Source organism: Oryx dammah, unplaced genomic scaffold (assembly GCF_014754425.2).
Source record: "Oryx dammah isolate SB20612 unplaced genomic scaffold, SCBI_Odam_1.1 HiC_scaffold_9, whole genome shotgun sequence".
NCBI classification, from domain to species: domain Eukaryota; kingdom Metazoa; phylum Chordata; class Mammalia; order Artiodactyla; family Bovidae; genus Oryx; species Oryx dammah.
The window spans coordinates 1,769,732-1,791,013 of NW_024070193.1; the positions used below are offsets into that span (position 1 = coordinate 1,769,732).

The window sequence follows — 21,282 nt, forward strand, 5'->3', positions numbered from 1 at the left end:
CGGAGACCACGCCCCTGAGCCCGCCCCTGAGACCACGCCCCTGAGCCCGCCCCGGACACCGCGCCACGGAGACCGCGCCACGGAGCCCGCCCCGGAGCCCGCCCCAGAGGCCGCGCCCCAGAGCCCGCCCCACAGAGACCGCGCCACGGAGACCGCCCCAGAGCCCGCCCCACGGAGCCCGCCCCGGAGCCCGCCCCACGGAGCCCGCCCCGGAGCCCGCCCCGGAGACCGCGCCACGGAGACCGCCCCTGAGCCCGCCCCGGAGCCCGCCCAGCGCTGAGAGCCCAGGGGAGCCTCCGAAGCGCCCGACACGTGCAGCCTGAGCCCCCAGACTCCGGGCCCTCTGTCCCGAAGGATCTCAGCCCCGCCGTTTGAGTCTGGGGGGCCGTGTGGGGACCTGAGCCAGCAGTCGCCACCCCAAGAGGACGGTCCCCGCCTCCCGCACACACGGCTCTCCAGGGCCGAGCTCGGCCAGCCGCAGGGACATGGGGGGAACGTGCGCCCAGCCTGACGCCGTCGGGGGAGGGAGATAGGATGGCAGGGCACGGGGCCGGGGCAGGGGGGGGGGTCACACGAGTGACGGGGGTCCTGGGCCCTGGCCTGGCGGCCAGCAGAAGGGACTGGGGAGGCAGACCCGGGGCAGGTGTGCAGGGGGAGGGCGGGAGGCCTCAACGCCACCCCAAGGCCACTGGTTCAGGCGCAGGGTCTCGGGGCCTGGGGACACGCTCGACCAGGCCCAGATGAGACGCATGGAGACCATCTGCTTTGGGCCCGACAGCACAGCCCTCCCCACAGGGCCGCCGAGGTCCGAGGTGGGGAGAACTGTGACAAGCAAACTTCTCATCGCTACGGAGAGTGACTCGTGCAGTCGGAGCGGTGGGTCTGGGGGCCGGGGGCTTGCGGGAAGCACAGAAGGGGAAGCGGGGGCACTCACACAGCCGAGCCCGTGGTGCAGGGATCCGATCTACAGGGCAAATGGTGAACAAACAACAAGAGGTTAACGCCCCACACGTGCTCCGGGCCCTGGTGGAGACCCCAGGGACACCCCTCCCGTGGCACCTCCCCGGCACCCCCAGCGGGCTCGAGGGGAGCCCAGGGCATGAGGGGGCCAGTGTACAGTCTCAGCAGCTAGCTAAAACAAGGCCTCAGGCTCTCTTTGGAGGGACCCAGAGGGAAGCCACTTAGATGGCCCTAAAGGTGATGTAATTCACCAGTCCTGACCGGAGGAACCAGGCTCCAGAGGCATCAGGGATTGGCCTGGGGTCGCAGGGCTGGGGGCTCCTGGGTGCCCAGGGGGTGCCGCTCCCTGCGACGGGCGCAGACCACCTACCGGCTTCTTGCCCACGATGAGCTTCTCCACCTTCTGCACCTGTGACACGTGGTCCTCGTTCGTCTTCAGCTCCCGCTTCCGGATCCGCTCGTAGATCCCGACGAGCATTTCACGGGGGATGTCCTCCCCGTCATCCACGCCTGTGAGGGGACAGCGGCCAGCTCACCCCGGGGGCACCACATCAGAACCACGTCCCTCCCAGCCCACAGCTGCTGGACGGGTCCTGCCCATGACGGAACCCCAGCTCCAGCTCCAGGCCAGCTCTGCCCCGGCTTAGCAAGGAGGGGCCTTCCAGCCACGCTCGGGCGGCTCTGTAAACACTGCCTTGCTCGATCCCGGCCGCAGCGCTGGGGGGCTGGCCCACGTCCTCATCTGGCCCCTTGTCAGCCTGACATCGAGCCTCTCTGAGCCAGGAGCCCTCCCCCACAACACAGGGCCCCCAGAGTGTAGCGACCTCACAGGGACAAGGGCAGCTCAAGCCTCCTCCCTCTCGGACAGCTCAGTGGTTCTGAGTGGCTGCTGTCTCATTTCTGGGACTCGAACCCCAGTCGCTCTGATGACACGCTCATGCCTTTTCTGCTACACGGCCCTGGAAGTGGTGCCGGAAAGACCCAGCCCAGCTCAGGAGAGATGCGAGCCCCAGGCCTCGGTCTGCAGGCTCCTGGGGTGGCGTGCAGCAGTGGGACGGCTCAGCCCTCTGGGGGACCGTTCGGACTCGCCCGTCCCCTGCCTGACGCCACGCACCTCAGGTGCGCTGCATGCCTTCAGGGGTCTGGCCCCTGGGACGTGATACACGGTTCTGCCTCCAGATTGCAGAGAATGGAACAAACCCTTGTGCCTGGTGGGGGACTAGTCGAGCGGTCCTTGTGGGGACGCCAGGGCAGGGAGGACTGTGTGTCCGCAAAATCGAGGTGCGCAGACGCGGCAAAGGCCCTTAGATTTATGGCTGGGTCTCAACCCAAGAGCGAGGTGCCAAGTGGAGGGGGGGATGCCAACTGCGCATGTCTGCACCGGCTCCCGGGGAAGCTCTGGGAGGCACAGTGGGACTCAGCGCTGGCGCACGACCTCTGGGGCTGGGAGGGGCCCTGCGGAGGACCTTCTGCACTTCCCGGGTCTTTTTGGACAGATTCCAGTTCGTAGCAAAGTTAAGCGGAAAGCACATCCCGGCTCCGCCACAGTCAGCAGCCCCATCAGAGCGGTGTGTTCGCTACAACTGGAGACACCTACTCGGACGTGCCCCAGTCGCCAGAGGCCACAGGTCACGCACGGATTCCCGCGTGGTGTCCATCCCCAGGTCTGGACAAACGTGCAGCGACTCGTGTTCATGGTGACAACACCACACGGAGACTGTCCCCCACCCTGAACACCCTCTGGGCCCCCTCTGCATCCCTGCCACCCCCGCCCACCTCCGGAGTCCTGTCTCCCCAGCCTTGCCCCCGCAGGACGGGGCGCAGCTGCAGTCACCCCGTGCAGGCTTTGCAGAAGCGCTGCTCTCATTTGGCAGCGTTCACCTAAGGGTCCTCCGTCTTTTCCAGACTCGGCAGTTCATTTTTTGCAGCGCTGAGTAACAGTCCACGGTCTGGATGGACCAGGGCTCGTGCACCTACTGAAGGGCAGCTGGGGGGGCTTCCTGGTTTGGGCAACTGTGAATCATGGGTTTCTGTGCAGAGGGGAGTTTCCGACTCATTCAGGTAAATTCCAAGCAGGGTGACTCCTGGGTCACGTGACTCTCTGGCTTCTAAACCACGTGAAGATAGGACCCATCCAAACTATAAATGTAAGGGACTTTCCTGGTGGTGCGGTGGCTAAGAGTCCATCTGCTCACGTAGGAGACGCAGGTTCGGTCCCTGGTCCTGGCAGATCCCACGTGCTGCTGCGCAGCGAAACCCGTACACCCCGACTCCTGAGTCCACGCTCTAGAGCCCGTGAGCCGCCACTAGCGAGGCCACCACGCTAAGCAGCCCGCGCACCGCAGCTAGAGCAAGCCCAGGCAGAGCAGCAAACAGTACGGCCGAAGCTGAAGCGCGTGAGAGAGTAAGCCTGCGTCGACACACTCGTACTTAAAACCAAACATTCAGAGACAAATATCAGTGAAAGCAAAACACCGCTCGTCAGGTGTCCAGGCCCCTCTCCTGCCTCTCCTGGGACTCCCAGAGCTGCCGGCTACTGGACCTGGCTGCGGGGCCTGCTGGGCACTGAGTGATGCCGGAGAGAAGGTGTCTCCAGTGTGTGTGGTGGGGTGGGGACACCTTCCCCTAAGACGAAGGAGCTGGGCATGCACTTTGTGCAGAAGTGCTGGCCTGGCCTTGGAACTCCTGCCTCCTCCAACTCTCACTTGCTGTGTGACCTCGGGTGGGTCCTCCCTCTGAACCTTCAAAGCTCAGGAAGGCGGGGCAGAAACCCTGGGGTCCCTGGCTTGAGGACAAGAGGTCATCGGTGGGAACGGCCCAGGCTCCCAAGACACAGCCAAGCAGCTTGCTCTCCTGGTTCTGGGGTGCTCGGCCCCCACCCGGGAATTAGGGGGACACAGCCGCCCCTCGCCATCGTGCTGGGACGGCGGAGCACACAGGTGCACGAACCGCGAGGGCACGGACGTGAGGGTGGCTGGCCGGCAGGTGTGTGTCCCGGCAGCCCCGTCTTCTTCGAGCCCCTGGGCTCGTTTCACACACAGCAGAGGCCCCAGTCCCATGGCTGAGGGGCTAAACGAGAGGAAGAACCGGAGCCCCCGAAGGGTCACCAGGAGCACGCAGCTCACAGCCAGCTTTCCCATGGGCGACAGGGCCACGGGGCTGCCATGGAGGCCAGACCGGAGGCTGGGGGCGGGCAGTGCTAGGAGGCCCCGGGCGCCCGGCCCCCGGCCTGCGGTCCCTCTGCCCTCTGGCCCTGCAACCGGCCTGGGCCCAAACCCTGAGACCAGGCTTCACATCCCCCTCGGGACGGGCCCCCCCCACCCTGAGCTGGCGAGGCTGGGGTGGCTCACCGCGGAGGTTCTTGACGAAATCCTCCAGCTTCATCTTGCGCTCGGGCTTGACGTTGGGGCTGTACATGTCGGTGTTGAGCAGGATGATGGCGAACGCCAGGATGAAGATGGTGTCGGGGTTCCGGAACTGCCGCACCACCCCGGGGTTGCAGATGCAGTACCGCTGGCTGGGGCGGGGCGGGGGGGGACTTCAGCCGGGGCAGGAGGCCAGCCCACCCCTCGCCCACCAGCGGTCCCAACACCCGAGGCTGGTCACTTGTCTCAGAGCCTCTGGACCAGCAGAGCTGGCCCTGACCGTCTGCCCGTTTGCTTGCCACAGGAGTCAAACTCTCTGCCCCCCAGCTGGATGGCGGCTGCTCAGGCTGAGGACCACACCCTCGGGCCCCCTTGGAGTGCTGGCTGCTGGCAGGCTGTGCCCTAAAGGCGTGGTGTGCCCTCCGCCCCACCCAGGTGGGGACGGACCCGCCCCGGGGCCCTCAGGTGACAGGAGCCTAGGGCTGCAGGTCAGCGGGCAGCCCACCTCCGGCTAGTTTCAGCCCCCCGCTGCTGTGGCAGCCTCGCTAACACACAGCCTCCAATACGCCCCCACACCTTCCCAAAGCCCCCTCCACTGGCGCCCTTGTGGAGGGCTGGGTGGTTGGGGCAGGGATGGAGGAGAGGAACCAGGAGGAGTTTGGCAACTTAAGCTCGCAGGCTGCAGCCGTCAGAGCTTGGACAGCCTGGGCTTCGGTGTTCTCGTCCTTCTCCAGGAAGTCCTCCTGGATGGAAGTGTCTGACTGCTCCCCTCCCAGGGCCTGGGGTCTCTTCTCACCCACACAGAGACCAGGGGGCCGGGCCTCCCACACCCAGCATGCACTGTTCCGGCGGGAAGGAGGGCTGCAGACAGCTGGCCTCGATCACAGGCTCTCTGGGGTGCCAGGCGCTGGGCTAAATGCGCCCACACATCCCAAGTGGTTTACCCGCCCAGCCACGCCAGGGTAGGTGCCATCATCATCCCCCTCTGCCGGTGGGGACTGAAGCACAGAGAGGTTAAGTAAGCAGTACAAGGTCACACAGCCGGTACGGGGCGCGTGTGTCAGAACCAGGCTCTCTGTGTCTGAGAGTCCGCCCTGCAACGACGCTGACGGATTCGGGAGCCAGCGTCTGAGGCCCCGGCTCCAGCACTGGGCCGCTTGGTGCCCGGCACCCAGAAGGGGCCCCCTGCCCCTGAAGGGGGATTCTGCCCTTGGGGCCCCGGCCTCTGAGTGGGGGCCCTTCCCTGCCGGCCTGGCCCGCACCTGAAGGCCTCGATCAGCCGCTCCACCTTCTGCGCCTCCCCCTGCACCCGGATGTGTGCCTGGAACTTCCTCAGGGCCTCGTCCAGCTCCATGGCAGAGAAGTCCATCTCGTCCACCACGCAGCTGGAACGAGAGCCCGTGGCTGGTCAGCGACCCTGCCCCCTCCCGCCGGGGGCCGAGGGCTCAGAGCAGGGAGGCCCGGAGGGAGGCTCTCCCAGGCGTTTCCAAGGGGCATCCAGAGGGGTGGTGCCGTTCCCACCCGCTGATCTGCAAGGAAGGCAGAGCTGGGGAGGCCGCGGGGGCCAGGGGACTCTGGCCATGGCCCTGCCCCAGCCTGACTGGGACCCCTGAGCAGAGAAGGTGGGTCTGCACCAGGGACCCTCGAGCGACCACCCAGCGGGGCTGCAGAGGTCCCGGTGTCCGCTCCCAGGGACCCCGTCCACTGGGGCGATGCTCCCAGCACTCTCAGCCATCGGGGCAAGGAGCAGGTGGGGCCCCACGGGAAGGTCTGCTGACCAGCACTCGAGGAGGATGCCCGGGGGGCGGGGGGGCGGGCGTCTTGCTATTTCCTGAGGCTGCCGATATTTTCTGATCTAAGGAGAACAATGCCCGGATTTCCTACGGACCAGCAGCAGCTTGGAGGAGTTGGGGTGGGGGGTGGGGGGTGGGGGGTGGGGGTGGGCTAAGGGCTGGCCGCAGGCCAGGGGCTGGGCTGGATGGTGGTCTTGGGCCCCACTCATGGAGGAGCTAATCAGCTCTCCTTGGACGGGTCCTCCCTGGTTTCAAAGGGGAGGGGGCAACAACCCCGCTATTGGAGGGAGCTGGAGCAGAGGGGCTGTGGGGGCACAGGCTGCCTCTCCAGGGTGTCGGCGTGTCTCAGAGTGCAAAGCTGTGTGTGTGCTCTGACCCTGTGCCCGGCGCACCAGCCAGGTCGTTCATCCTGTGCAGGGCCTGGGTGGGCAACATGCCCACGGCAGGCCTGGAGCCATGCCCCAGGTCCCAGCCAAGGGCACCCGCTCTGAGCCACCTACTGCTGGCCCTGGCTTCTCGTCTGTGGAGGGGCCTATGGACCCCTAACACCCCCTGCGGGTGGAGGGAGGACAGGGCCTGTAACAGCGCCCGCCCAGCAGCCACAGGCCCCAGACACGGAGCCGCTCCTCTCAGGACAGTCGGGGGGGGATGGGGGTGCAGGCTCATGCAGGCAAGCCTTCTCAACCCTGCCAGCCATTCCCAGGGGCTAGAAACTCCTTCGTCTGCAGGGTCTGGGGCCGCCAGCCTGGTGGGCCATTAGCCCATCTCCCGGCAGGAGAGGGAGGAGGATGGGGCCCGAGCTTGGCCGGCCACCCACGCCGCACCCAGGACGGCAGCACGGAGGCCGCGGAACCAGGGCTGGGGCCGGCCCTGCTGGACGGGGTTGGAGGTACCCAGGGTCTGCGTGCGTGTGGGGAACAGACAGCGGGGCCCCCGGCCCACTGGAGGTGCCCGGGGTCCCGTGCGTCCAGGGGCGAGGCGGCCACTCACTCGAGCACGTCGCGATTGAACTGCTTCTGCCGGTTGCCCAGGAACTCGCCGATCATCTGCCGGCTTAGGCCCTTGCGCTGCAGCAGGAAGTGGGCCACCCCCACCGGCGTGTCGGGCACGAAGCCGCGCTCGATGAGGTACTGGACGCCCTTCTCGGGCTTCCTGAGGGTCGAGAGACAGGCTCAGCTGGGTGTGTCTGCCCCCGCCCCCCTCCGCAGCACCTGGTCCTGTCCCAGCCTGAGTCCACCACCTGGGGCCCTGGGACCGTCCAGGCGCCGTGCCCAGCCTGGGCTAGCGAGGGGCACACACAGCGGCCCCGCCCGGCACGCGCTGGCCGCCCGAGGACAGGCTGGACGGCCCGCACCCCGAGAACCCCCACGCCGGCTCAGCCCCCATGGCGGCTCAGCCCCCAAGCCGCCCCCCCCGCTGCCCAGGAGCCTGACCACCCTTGCGGGACGGGTGTGTTAACATGGGCGGTGCCTGGAATGCGGCGCACAGCAAGTAAGCACCTGAAGGCTTACGACAAACCTCCACGACACCGGAGGACACGGAGGCCCAGAGCCAGCTCCCACTGCGGTCGGAGACCTCGGGGCCTGGTGCCAGCTTGGCTGACCTCACGGGAAGGTGCCCGTGATCATAAGAAATAGGGCGGGAAAACAGGAGCCTTGGACAGGCCCGGAGCCCCTGAGGGGCACTCTGGGGGCGTGGCAGTCAGAGCCGGGGCTCCCTGTGGCCGCATGCTGACGGGAGGCCCTGCAGACTCCTACGTGCGGGCTGGCCTCCGGCTGCGAGGGGACCCCGCTATCTGTACCCCGGGTGGCCTCACCACCCCAGCCTCGCACCCGAGCTTGGCAGGGAGCGACCTGCTGGGTCCTGGCGCAGAAGGGGTGGCCCAGGGTCCCCTTTCCGGCCCGGCCACGGGTGCTGATGCGTGGACGGGTGACACTGCCTCCCTGCAGGCGAGGCCGCACCCTCGACAGCACGCTCTGCAGCTGCAGGCCTGTCCTGGGAGTGGCCACTGAGCCCCTGCAGTGGGCCCAGCCGGGCAGCTGCACGGACTGTGGTCACTGGGAAACTGAACTGAAACACCCCCTGCAGCCCGGCCTCAGCTCTGCCCCTCGACTTGTAAAGGGCTGAGGCCCCCCAGTCACGAGGGCTGCAGTGAAAAGTCCTCCAGGGGTTTCCACAGTCTTAACGAGCTGATTCCACAATCAGTGTGGAAGAGTAACTGCCAATAAGAACCAAGACTGCTGTTTAAAAGGACAAAAGAGGAGTTTCTGCCCTAAGAAAGCATGTAAAACCAAAAGCCTGATGTGGGCACAGGAAAAAAAAAAGAGCCCCTGACCATGAGCGTGGAGGGAGCTTCACAAGGATCTTTGATCCTGTTCACGGATGCAGCCAGGCCCCCAGCACAGGGCCGGCCTGCACGAGCTGTTCCATGAGTATCTGCCAAGGAAGGGGTGGGATCCCAGCACAGACCTCGCTCACGGAGGAGTCATAAGGGACCTCAAGTCAACAGAGAAAGGACAGACGATTCAATAAACTCTGTGAACAACCAGCTACCTTCCACCGAATAATAGCTACACTCCTCACCGGGTACCATTCTCCAAACCAAACGTCAGGCAGACGTACTAAAGGATACAAAACAAAACTACAGCAGTCCTGAGGAAAATATTTTAAACCTATGAGATGACCTGGGGTGGAGTCTCTTAAAAGAAAACATAAAAAGAACAAAGTAGCACCCAAAGAGAACCGCTGTGTTGTGTGCTTGAAGCTAGGTCATGGGTCAACTACATCTCAATAAGAAAAAATGTAAAAAAGAATGAGTAACTTCTGTTAAACCAACAAAGCATAAACAAAGTTAAAAGATGTATCCTCAAAACCCGCTGAACTAGACACTTTATAAGGACAGATCTTATAGTATGTGGATTCCACTACACAAGTTTAACAAAAAGGCAGCCAGTGACAGGAAGACATTTCTGTAATTCCACAGAGTCAGCATCCACCACATATAAACAGCCACTAGGAAATCAAACCAACCTGGACAGCATATCAAAAAGCAGAGACATTACTTTGCCAACAAGGTCCATCTAAGCAAAGCTATGGTTTTTCCAGTGGTCATGTGTGGATGTGAGAGTTGGACTATAAAGAAAGCTGAGCGCTGAAGAACTGATGCTTTTGAACTGTGGTGTTGGAGAAGACTCTTGAGAGTCCCTTGGACTGCAAGGAGATCCAACCAGTCCATCCTAAAGGAGATCAGTCCTGGGTGTTCATTGGAAGGACTGATGTTGAAGCTGAAATTCCAGTTCTTTGGATACCTGATGCAAAGAGCTGACTCATTTGAAAAGACCTCGATACTGGGAAAGATTGAAGGGGAGAGAAGAGAAGGGGACAACAGAGGATGAGAGGGTTGGATGGCATCACTGACTCAATGGACATGAGTCTGAGTGAACTTTGGGAGTTGGTGACGGATGGGGAGGCCTGGCGTGCTGCAGTCCGTGGGGTTGCAAAGAGTCGGACATGACTGAGCAACTGAACTAAACTGAAATGAACTAAGGAAATCAAAAAGAGAAATAACAGAAAAATAGGCAAGAAATAAGAACAGGCATTCTGTAGAAGGAAAAACCAAAATGGCCAAAAGATACAAATACGGATGCTCCATCTAAGCAGCAGGCAGGCAAATCCAAAGTGAAGCAAGAGACGCTATCTCTTCGCTTGGACTAGGGAGGGAGATGAGGCTGAGTGCGTCCAGATGTGGGGAGACGGGTCCCCACGTCCGGCTGCAGGCTCCACTTCAACGCACAGCCCCTGGACGTCCCTGGGTCCGGCCACCAGCAGCAAAGCGTGTGGCAGCATCAGAGCAGGACAGTGTGCGTGGCCCGTGCCCAGCGGATGTCCGCAGGGGCCAAGGGGACGGCAGGGAGGCACAGGCCGGACTCCGCGGGCCCGGTGCTCTCTGAGCTCCTTCCACGCGGGCTCATCTCCAGCTCACACCCCGTGACTCACACGGACAAGGCCGCTGCGGGGGTCGCACCCACGGGGGACACAGAGAGGAAGCATGAGGACCAGAGTCACGCACACAGACGTGTGAGGGGAGGCTTGTGCGTGGCCCGCGGCAGCACCAGGAAGAGTCCAGAGACCAAGGTGCTTGGTCCAGGCAGGCAGCTCTTCTGGACCCCGCCTGTCTGCCCGGCTGGGACTCCCGGGTCAGGACACAACGCCTGCCGGGGATGAGGGGAGCTCGGGGGCCCCCAGGTCACCCCTGCCTCCGCCAGGAGAGTCCGTGACGCCCTGGGACTGGCGGGGCCCAGAGCAGGTGGGCGGGCTCCTGGGACAGTGCAGGACAGCCTCCCCACTCACGCAGCGTTCCAGCCGCAGCCTGGGGGCACAGCCTCGAGGTGCCCGTGATGGCTCTGGAATGTGTGGTCCTCAGCTGATCAAGGACCAGGGATGCCCCCCCAGGGGCCTGGGTGTGATCCCACGGTTCCCCACAGCCGCCCTTCAGGACAGGCCTCTCCGCGTGCCCAGCTGGGCAGGGGGTAACCCCCAAGTCCCCCCACCACCGTCTGGAAGAGGAAGCGGGGGGCTCACAGTGGACATGGGTCAGCAGCCACCAGGCAGGCTGGCCACATCCCCTCCACGTCCCCCCCGCCCCCCCGGAGGAGCCAGCAGCAGGCCGGAGTCCGGCGGCACCGTATCCAGAGAGGAGAGGCCCGAGGTTTTGCAATCCGAGCTGCCAGCGTCCCCTCCAAGGGAGGGCTATTTTCAGCCACGCTAAGAATAGTCTGTGTTAAACACCAGTCTCTCGCCCTAGACCCGCTCTGCCCAGAGCCCCGCACAGCGGCCACACCCCAGACCCAGCACACATGTCCTGCGGGGTGTCGGGCCCGCCTGGGTCCTCCTCCCTGAGCAGCCCACGTGGATGCAGACCCGGCCCTGCTCAAAGACCCCCGAGGCCCACCACCTGGGGCCCGACGACCCCCTTGCCCCCCGCGCCAGGCCGGGCGGCGGCGGGGGTGGGGGGCACTTACTTGTTGAAGAGGTTGAGGCCGATGCGGTAGTGCCGCTTGCGGACGACGTCGTTGCTGAAGGCGGGCGAGTCCCAGCTGTTGCGGGTCTCCTTGTGGTACGTCTGCTTGCTGAGCGTCTGCTCGCGCAGGCTGTCGCGGGACGAGGATTCCGAGCTGCAGTTGACGGTGTCGGTGGAGTTGGACGTGCTGTTGAGGCTGTCGTTGTCGCCGTCGGAGTAGTCCGACTCGGACCTGCTCTGCCGGTTGGCCGAGCCGTTGATGGCCAGGTGGGCGTCCAGGGGCCGCGGCGGCCGGGCCCGCGGCTCCGGCTCCTCCCGGGGGAGGCCCCTGGGGGGCCCGTGGGGGCCGTGCTTGGGGCTGCCCTGCAGCCCGCCCAGGCCGCGCTCGTAGGCGCCCTGCCTCTTGAGCGAGCTGCGGTCAGAGCGGTCACTGAGGTCGGCGGAGCTGTCGCTGGGCGGCTCGATGGTGAGCAGCGGCAGGTGCTCCACGCGCGCCCGCGGCTCCAGCGACGGCGTGCTCCGGCAGCTGGTGTCCATGTCCCCCTGGTCGTCCTTGTGGGCCAGCGCCCAGTAGTCCTGGGCGGCGGCTCCGGCCCGCAGCCGCAGGTCCGACTCGCCGCTGGACGGCCGGCACCCGGCCTGCACCGCAGGCGGCGGCGGCGACAGCTCGTCCTCGTCAATGTACAGGGTGACGTCGCTGTACGAGGCGGTCATCTCGTCCAGCCGGCGCTGCTCGGCCGTGCCGTGCAGGCCCGACGAGGGCTCAGCGGCGGGCGCAGGCGCCCCCTCCACGGCGTGCAGGCTGCGGCAGTTGAGCGCGTCGTCGATGGACTCGGCCAGCGACTTCACCTGCCGCGAGAAGGCGTCCTCCAGCTCTGTGATGGCGTCGGCGAAGTCGCCGGCGGGCGCAGGGGCCTGCAGGGCGGGCGGGGGCGGCGGGCCCAGGTCCCCGCACTCGGCCGGCCCCAGGGAGCCCAGCGGGGAGTCCCCGTCAGTCACCGAGACCTGCTTGCCCTCGAAGAAGGAGCTGTGCGCCTTCTCGGGCCCCTCGAAGGACAGCTGTACGCGCATGTTGGACAGCACAATGCGGCGGGACAGACGCTTCTCAGACATGGAGCTGCGCAGCCGCTCAAAGTTCTTGTTCATCTGGTACTGGCGGAAGGCCGTCTGGATGGTGCGGGCCGCATGCCGGGTCACGAGGCGGCCCCCATACTTCCGTTCTAGCATCTCCACCTGCGGGGGAGGGAGAGGAGCATGAGGATGGCCCGGCCTGGTCCGGAGGGCAGACCGTGCCCATACACTCCCAGACCCAGGAACTGGCCGGGGGCAGAGCCCACACACTCCCAGATCCAGGAACTGGCCGGGGGCAGAGCCCACACACTCCCAGACCCAGGAACCCACCAGGGGCCGTGCCCACAGGGCTCCTAGACCCAGGAACCCGCTGGAGGCAGTGCCCACAGGGCTCCTAGACTCAGGAACCCGCTGGGGGCCGTGCCCACACACTCCCAGACCCAGGAACCCACCAGGGGCCGTGCCCACACACTCCCAGACCCAGGAACCCGCCAGGGGCCGTGCCCACACACTCCCAGACCCAGGAACCCGCCAGGGGCCGTGCCCACAGGGCTCCTAGACCCAGGAACCCGCTGGAGGCAGTGCCCACAGGGCTCCTAGACCCAGGAACCCGCTGGGGGCCGTGCCCACACGCTCCCAGACCCAGGGAGGCAGAGGAGCGGTAAGTTTCAGTTACAGCACGCGCTCCCTGCAGGACTTCTCAGAGCCTTTCAAGGGCGGTGGTTTCCTAGACTTCTCTGTCTGCAGCAGCCTTTGCCCTGGGCACCGGGGCCGTGCAGTTGAATGAAACTTGGAGCTGCTGGAGGAGGTTGCAGGCCGCCCCTTGGGAGACAAGGAGACTGTGGCGGGGGCAGGCTAGGAGACCAGCGCGAGACCCAAGTCGGCCCTGAGCACTGAGCGCCGGCCGTGGGCCCGGGCCCTTGTCTGCAGACTGACTCTGAGAAGTCTGGACCCGCGGCCCCTCGGGCCCATAGACTGGCCTCACGGGCCAGCGAGAGGACACGGGCCTCACGGACACAGGCGAGACAGAGCCTCAGCACGGGGCGGAGGAGGCGTGGGACACCAGTGCGCTCCTGGGAGGGTGGACAGCTTGTGGGGGCCCCGCACCCGCTCCTGTACAGATGGGGAAACTGAGCCTCAGAGAAGAGACCCGACACACCCCTGCAGGCCTCCAGACCCCAGGGCGCCCTCCGGGAGGCTGACAGCGGGCCCACGCCATAGGCGGGCAGGGCGTTGGGACTCTCCTGCGAGGTGTGTGCGCCTCCGGAGCCCACTGGCCCCAGGCCTGAGGACGGTCCCGAGGGCCGCTCCCCATGTCTCGCTCCGGGGTGAGGCCAGAGCCCACTTTCCAAAAGCAAAGAGGACCCAGGATGAGGAGTGGGCTGGCCCACCAAGCCCCTGACATGGGGGTCGGGGGAAGGCCCCCAGTCCTTGGCAGGAAGTGTTCACACCCCAGGGTCAGAGCCCCAGTCCCCTCCGTGCGGACCGCATGGCCTCACCCTCGAGAGGCGGGGTCTGTGCAGACCAGACAGGGCACCAGCTCAGGGAACAAAGCCAGGCAGACGCCGAGGGAGCCAGGCTGCAGCCAAGGGGAGGCAATGGCTGCCCGGAGCCCAGGCGGGGGGGCAGGCAGGGTGGGAGGGCTCGGAGCCTCGCTGGGGGTGCGTGTGGGTCCCAGTTGCCGTGAGGGACACCAGCTCCCCCAGACGCGGACGTGCCAGCCCTACAGAAAGGGGGGGTGGCAGAGGGGCCCCCCTCAGGAGAGGAGTCGGGAGCGGAGGGGAGGGGCGAGGATCAAAATGCATCTCACAGCCAGGCTGGGCCTGGAGGCAGCCAGGGCGGGTCTCTGTTTTCTCTTGCCCTGGAGCCACTGAACCAAGTCCAAAGGGATGACCTCACTTCCACATCTGTGAGCGGCGCCTGTTTCCTGGGTTTGGAGCGCAGCTCCGAGAGCGCTCGGGGCTGACAGAAGCCCACGCCTGGGCTCCAGGGGGCCCTCTCTCCTCTGTCCCCCAAGACCCGGGTTCTGAGTCCCTCGGGTCTGCTCAGCGGGGGGCGGGGGCCCCGCACAGGCCAGAGCACGATCCACGGCCCCTCCTGCCCCGCTGACTCTAGGCCTCACAAGTGCAGCAGCGATGCCCTTGGGCTGAGCCAGCCCCCCAGGTCGGGGCAGGGGCGGAAGTGGCGTTAGGGGGCAGGCTTGGGCTCTACGCTGCTCCTCAAAGCCGCCTGGCCCTCCTACTGGCCTCCCCTGGGGACATACCAACCCGGGCCTGCGCTCATTCAGCCCACTGGGGCGTTCCCCTTCTGGGCCAGAGCTGCCCCAAGGCCCCGTCTGAGTGCTGACTGGGGCGTGGAGGGGAACCCAAGCCGTCTACACTCACCCAACAGGTGTCACCTTCACCCGACCCCGAGTCCAGCCTGCAGACAGGCCCCAGAAGCTGCCCGCTGTGCAGGAGGACAGAGGCTCTGAGACGAGACAGGACAAGGAGCCCCGAGGCTGGGCCTCCCTCGAAGGGGGACCACAGGAGACGTGGAGGCCGGGGGCCAGCGGCCACTGCAAGGCCTTGCGCTGGGCTCCTGCCACTGAAACGTGGCTCTGTGCCGCCCAGGCTCCAAGCCCTCACGGAACCAGGCACCTTGCTTCCGCCTGGGAATTCCCGTGTAATCCCGCCCCCCACCGTTACTAGTTTCGCCTCGACTGCCAGGAGGCTCAGCAGGGAGCCGAATGCTCAGTGGCCCCGTGTCACTGCCCTGGCCCCACCTCATCCTGGCCGCCCTTTCTGGCAAGCTTGCCCGCCTAGGGCCGCTGCGCCTGCCGTCAGCTTCTCCTGGAAGGCCTTGGCCTCTGTTACTTGGCTCCAAGGGGCCTTGGCACCCCACCCGGGCCGCCTCCTCCCACAGGCACCCGGGCTGCCTCCCCTTCCTTCATCCTTGGGGTTCACATCACCCCTGCTCTGCAGTCAACCTGTGTCTGCACAGCTGACCTGTCTCCTGGACCACGGCGCCCGCCCGAGGGCTGTGGCCACACCCCGTTCCCCGGTGACTCCCCAGTGACCAGCACAGGGTCTGCTGTACAGTAGGCACTGGGCTAACGTGCGAGGGGAGAAACGGACAGCTGTGGCCACGTTAAGGCCAGGAGAGGCTTATTATTACCTCCACTGCCTCCGCTTAACCTTTCTCTCTTCTGTTTCCACAGTCCTGCTATAGTCTGTTGCTATAAACTGTTCTGATCTACCTTAGATCTGGGTGCAGCTGAGAAGTGGAACAGAGGCCCCTGCTGTGGACCTGACCACACGGCCAAACGCCAGGGGGCGGCGGGGCCGGGAGGCCAAGTGGGCAGGCCGGGCACGCCCCTTGCTGTGCACACGGGTGCTGACCCCGTGGGGGTGGGTCTGGGCCAAGTCCCTGGGGAGGAGGCGCAGCCTGGAAGGAGACAATGTCCCCCCAGAATACACGGAACTGCAAACCGACGGGTGGGACGAGCGGCCTGGCCTCCCTGCTGTCCAGAGAACGTGCGGTTTCTGTTGTGGACTGGCCTCCCCTCCTCCTCCTCCTGCAGACGCCGGAAAGTCCAGGCCTCTCCTGGACCCCGGGACCTCAGTGGCCGCCACCGTGTGCAACCCGTGTGCTGGCGGACAGCACGGCCCGGAGCCCAGCCGCGGGGGGAGCAGGAAGTGGCCAGAGGCCAAGGTCGGACAGAACATCCCGCTTCCGCCCGCTCCCTCCGGTTCCTCCGGGAGTCGGGAGGAGACCGCGAGGGCCCGGGGTGAGGCGGAGGCCTCCATCCTGGAGAACAACCCCTGCCTAGCGCCCAGCCTCGAGTGCTCAGGGCGGGCCCCGCCCCCGCCCCCCCCCCCGCCCCTGCCCCCGCCCCGCCCCACTCCTCCCCTGCCCGCCGTGGCCGGCGCCCACCTGCTTGTCCTGCAGGTCGGAGGAGAGCTCATAGCTCTCGGAGAGGGACCGCGAGCGCTTGATGGCCTCCTCCTCGGCCTGCTTGCGCAGGATGGACGTCGAGTGCTGCAGCCGGGGCCTGCGCGCGCGCTGCTGCTGCCCAGGCGGCCCCGCATACAGCCCATAGGCGCCGCCCGGTGCGTGCTCGTAGGGCTCTGGGCTCAGGCCCGAGCCGGGTGCCAAGGGCCCCTGGTGGTAGGCGGAGGGGCTGTCCAGCGATGTGCCAGGCTCGCTGCTGGGGGCCTCGCCCTCAACGCTGCGGAGAGAGCACAGACCGGAGGTGAGGGGGAGACCCCAGCTCTGGGCCCCACAGGCAGGTGTCTGGCCCACACCCCGCCTTCCCCTGGGTGGACCCCGGGGCCCACGGCCACCCCTGCTTCATGCCTCCCTAAGGCTCCCCTCCCCTCGCGGAGGCCCTGCTTTGGCTGTACCGCACCCCCACACACACACCCCTGCCCCCTACAACCGACACCCTGCCCTGACGGACCTGCTCCCCTTCCACCGACCCCCACGACGGGCCCCCACGGAGCAGGCTGTGCCCGGGACGCCCACTGACGGCTCGCGGGTCCCACCCCCTCACTCCTTCACTCCCACTGCCAGGATTAAGTCCTTTTTTTCCTTTTTGATCAACAATGAACAGAGTGACTCCTCACTGCATGCCTGCGGGGTCAGGCATTGTGGGGGTGTCTGTTATGGGCTGAGCTTGTCCCTCCCCACCAACACCCACAAGCTCCAAGCCCTAACTGCTCAGAGCGTGTATCTGGAAATAGGCTTTGAGGACATGATGGAGGTAAAACGAGGTCACAGGGGCCTGATCCAAGATTAGGACACACACACACGGCCACCCTGCACCCAGCTCTCAGCACCGCACTCGTGAACCACGGGGAAGAAAGTGCTGAAGCTGCCGCCTGCCCCATCTGTGCTGCTGGTGACCACCGGCCTGGAAGCGGACACACAGCGTCTTCTCGAACTCTTAAAGCCAGTCTGCGAGGACCAACTGCTCACTCCATCTCTGGGAGAACAGACTGACGCCCACGCAGCGCCAGCTCTGCCTGAGGTCGCACAGGTAGAGCATGGGTGCGTTGGGACTACAGCCCAGGACGGGGGGCTCCCACCACCCCACTGCCCTGGTCCGTGGGCCTGTGCACACCCCTCAACTTTCCAAGTGCCTGGTGAGGGCACGGGGGGTGTGGTTACTCACCCCACACTTGCGACCCCAGAAGACGTGAGCCCAGAGACGGCGACGAACGTGCAACTGAGGTTCTGGGACCTGCGGGCAGCCTCTCCAGCAGTGCCGGCCACTCCCGCCCCTCGGGGCATCCTAGCATCCCTGGGGCCTGTGTGGCGGTCCCTTGGGAAGTGGCCCAGGGGAGGGAAGGGCATAGAGCCCCATGGGCTGCAGGTGGTCCTTCCTCCAGGGTCCCATCTTCACAGCAATGCAATCAGCAGCCTGTGCCCGGCCCACCTGCCCAGCTCTGCCTGCCATGGAACGTGAGGCCATCGGCTGCCTCCCGGGGGAGGGGCCAGCGCAGCCCAGCCACAGGCACCCATGCCCCGGGCGCCTCTCCCGCCCGCTGCGAAGTCGGCGCGTGCTGTCAGGCTGGCCATCTAAGAATAGTGCCAGCCCTCCACTCTGGCCCGCAGGGACGCTCGGTGGGTTTCCTACGGCAAAGCCTGCAGCCCAGCAGTGGAGGGCGATGAGGTTCCTCTCCTGGGGAAGAGCCCCGGGTGCCAGCCCCCAATGTAGCCGTGAGTCAGGGGCTCCCACTCGCCCAAGGCCTGGCCCCAGGCCCAGCACCCTGGCCGTCTGGCAGTCACTGGCAGAAGCTTCCTCGGGACCTCGGGGGCCCGTGTGGGGTGGGGCCAGGCGTGCCCCGAGACAGCCCTGGACTGACGGTGGGAGGGGCGGGGGCAGAAGGTCGGGGGGCCCCAGGCGACGGGCCCCCTGAGCGTACGTGGCTGATGGGAGACTCCGCCTGCCCCCCTCCCCGAGGCCCCAGGACCCACTCCACACGCGTCCCTACTGGACACCCTTCAATCAGAGCCGCGCTGCCTCCCAAGAAGAGGGAGACGGCAAATGCAGCCGTGTCCTCGCAGCGAAGCAGCCAGGGCTCAGCTCGCCAGGATTCTAAATAGTCCCTGAGCCCTGAGGCTGCAGAAGGCACGGTGGTGGTGGGCAGGGGCTGCGCAGGGCGGGCAGGGACTGGGATCCTCCCCCAGCACCAACACCCCCCAGGCAAAGAAGGGTGTCCACCCTCGAGGGGCAAGGGACTCGGCCCCTTCCCCAGCCTGCACTCACTTGGTCTTGATCGATCTGCATGGGTGGAAGGGCGTTCCTCCCGCCCCCTGTGGCCTGTTTGAGGCAGAGGGTGCTGAGGAGGGAGGGGCAGGCAGCTGCCCCTGGACCCTGTGCAGGGCACAGGCCTCCTGTCCGGCTGGGCTCATGGGCGCGACATGCGTGCGGCACTCCGGCTGGAGGAGGCTGGAGCCGCTGTGGGAGGGGCGCTCCGCTCTGCCTCGGATGCAGGGGCCTTTGTGGGCCTGGGCCAGCCCAGGGTTCCTGCTTGGTCCGTGACCCAGCTCCTGACCGTCTCAGCCCAGCAGGCTCCTGAAGGTGCTCGGGGGGAGAGGCCAGGTCTCCGTCACAGTCAAACAGACACGTGGCAGAAACCTGTGAGTCCGACCTCCCAGACACACCCACCTGCCCGCCTCTCAGGACGTCCGGGCCGCCAGGGCGGGTCCCTGGACTCTCACCCAGCCCCCCGCCTCTCCTCCTCCCGCAGCAGCCAGACCAATCCCAACAAAGGAGGGGGCACACCAAGTGCCCCCAGCCCGTCACTCTGAGTGTGGAGACACTGCCCTCCAGGCTTGACCTCGCCGTAGTCCCCTCCCCTCAGTGTTCCAGCCCCCCAAGCTGTTCCATCCTCACTGGGGTCTGGCCCGCAGGGACATTCCGCTCTTCTCAAAGGCGTCAGGCACTCCCCTGCCTCGGGGCCTTTGCACTGGCTGTTCCCCTGCCTGGACCGCTGTTCCCGTGTCCTAGAACTCAGCCCGCTCCACGCCATCACCAGCTTCCAAGGAGGCACCCACTGCTCAGGCCTCCCTCCCCACAGAATTCCTGACCCCTTACTCAGCACTTTCACAGCGCCGACCCGCCGTGTACTGTTACGCGTTCCCCGGGCTCTCCCTGTGCTGCCTGCCGCCCACATCGGTGCCCAGCACTTGGCTGCTTTGCTGGCTACGCTCCCCAAGTGCCGACACGTGCACCAGACCACCAGGGTCGGTGAGGCCCGCCGGCCCCGGAGTGAGGCTTCTGACATGCGACCCCCTCAATGCACAACCTGGCTGCCCCACACCTAATCCGTGATGGTCCCCGTCCCCTCGCAGAGGCTGAGCCAGAGTCCTGAGCTGAGTCACCGGCCAGTCCCTCCCCTACGTCCACTCCATGGCACCGTGCCCTCTCTTCGTCCCCAAGTCCTGCCGGCTCCACGTGAACAGTATCCGCTTGAGTTGTGTGACGTGGTAGCCTTTGCATACGTCAAAAATCAAATCCTCAAACCGTCCTGGTAAGAAATGGCCAGGCCACACCACTGTGACCAGCACGACACACTGACCTCCAGTGAACGACTGGACAGAAGCAAGCAGAGCACGCACCGTCCTGAGCCGGAGAACATCACTCCTTCCTGGCGCTGAAGAGAAGCGACACACGCTGGACCCCAAGGGGGTCTTCCTAATAATCCGAGCCAGAGCCCTGGTGAGCAGGAAGGCACGTTTACGGGGAACCCCGGGCGCTGACAAGCACACTGGCCTCAGTTTTTCAGGGCACCAGCTAGACCTGGTCATCAAACTGCAACCCTGCAGATGCTGGAGCTGAATCCACGGAGGTAATGACTCAGGCCCCTCTGTCCTGGCCAGCCCTCAGCTCTGGATGCCCAGGGCGGCCTGCCCCAGGGACACAGGCCACTGGCCCAGCCCCCAGCAGCCCCGAACACCTCTTCCTCACCATGGTGCTCGCCCAGTGGGAGCTCCACCTCCTACCACCCTGGAACCCCCTCTCTCGGGGACGCTTCTGTCCATCAGCCACAATCGGACGCTCCAGAGTCGGCCCTTGGCTGCACACGGGGATTCGGGGATTCGACAGCATGCGCTGACCCTGAGCCACGTGCAGATCAAGGGTTGGGCGGGCCCCATGCACACCGCTGCTGTTCCCCGATCATTCAGAGTTCCTGGGAGAGTCAGGGCTGCGGCCAGCGCTCTGGGCAGACGCTCCCGATCTGGCCTCCCTTTCCCAGAGATTCTCACGAAGGAAGCAAGGCCAATACACAGAGGTGCATGCAAGGAATTCCACTGCTGTGCTGTATCTGATTGTAGAAACTTGGAAATAATCTAAATGCCTGTCAACAAGGGACTGATTTACATAAATTACACATCAATATAATGGAAACAACGTTAAGACGGTGGGCCGGGGGCGGGGCGAAGGTCTGGCTTGATGGAAGTTCTTGTGAAAAACAGTGGGGGGACCTTTCCGGCTGACAGGAGTTTAATACAGGCTGTGAAGCCAGTCAGTGACACGGAGTGAGAAGCCAGAAGAGCCCCAGACCTGCTGTCCAGCACAGGCATCGGCTCACAGGGGAAGACCGTCCGAAGCTCCAGGTGGGTTCCAAAGGCCAGGGCGCTCGCCCCCACCTTCTCCCGTGAGCCTGGGCGGACAGCACCGACCCGTCCCTGACTCGCTCCTGCAGGGCCACCATGGACGGCGGCTGGGGCCACCTGCCAACACCCACGACGGCACGTGGCTGCCTCCCACCGAGGGCTGGAGTGCGCGGCCAGGGATGACCTGAGGCCGGCGGCCAAGCCTCTGTCGGGCTCATGGGCAGAGGACAGGGCGGATGGCTCTGGGGGACAGATCTGAGGCCCGCGTCACCCGGCTCGAGGAAGGACGCTCTCGCGTGGCTGAACTTCCTGTCCCTGGAGGTGTGCAAGCCGCAGCAGCGCAGACACCTGTCGGAGGCGGGCGGAAGGACCCCTGCCACCGCCAGACTGACGTCAGTACACGGAGGCAGCCTTCAAAAAGCCCTCGGCTCGTGAGAAGCGCTTTCTAAGTGCGGTCTCCAGTTCT

General features: G+C 65.5%; 1 protein-coding gene across 5 annotated transcripts in view; it reads right to left on the bottom strand.

Moving 5' to 3' along the window:
- Positions 1 to 21,282, bottom strand: part of IQSEC1 (IQ motif and Sec7 domain ArfGEF 1) — a 139,259-nt gene that overhangs the window by 13,081 nt on the left and 104,896 nt on the right. For all 5 annotated transcript variants that reach the window (XM_040246668.1, XM_040246671.1, XM_040246669.1 and 2 more), the window contains exons 2-8: positions 16,125 to 16,419; positions 11,140 to 12,371; positions 7,109 to 7,270; positions 5,588 to 5,710; positions 4,311 to 4,477; positions 1,331 to 1,470; positions 935 to 964 (exon numbers count right to left, since the gene is read on the bottom strand). In XM_040246668.1, the coding sequence (XP_040102602.1) occupies positions 935 to 964; positions 1,331 to 1,470; positions 4,311 to 4,477; positions 5,588 to 5,710; positions 7,109 to 7,270; positions 11,140 to 12,371; positions 16,125 to 16,419 (2,149 nt within the window). The remainder of the gene's footprint in view (positions 1 to 934; positions 965 to 1,330; positions 1,471 to 4,310; positions 4,478 to 5,587; positions 5,711 to 7,108; positions 7,271 to 11,139; positions 12,372 to 16,124; positions 16,420 to 21,282) is intronic.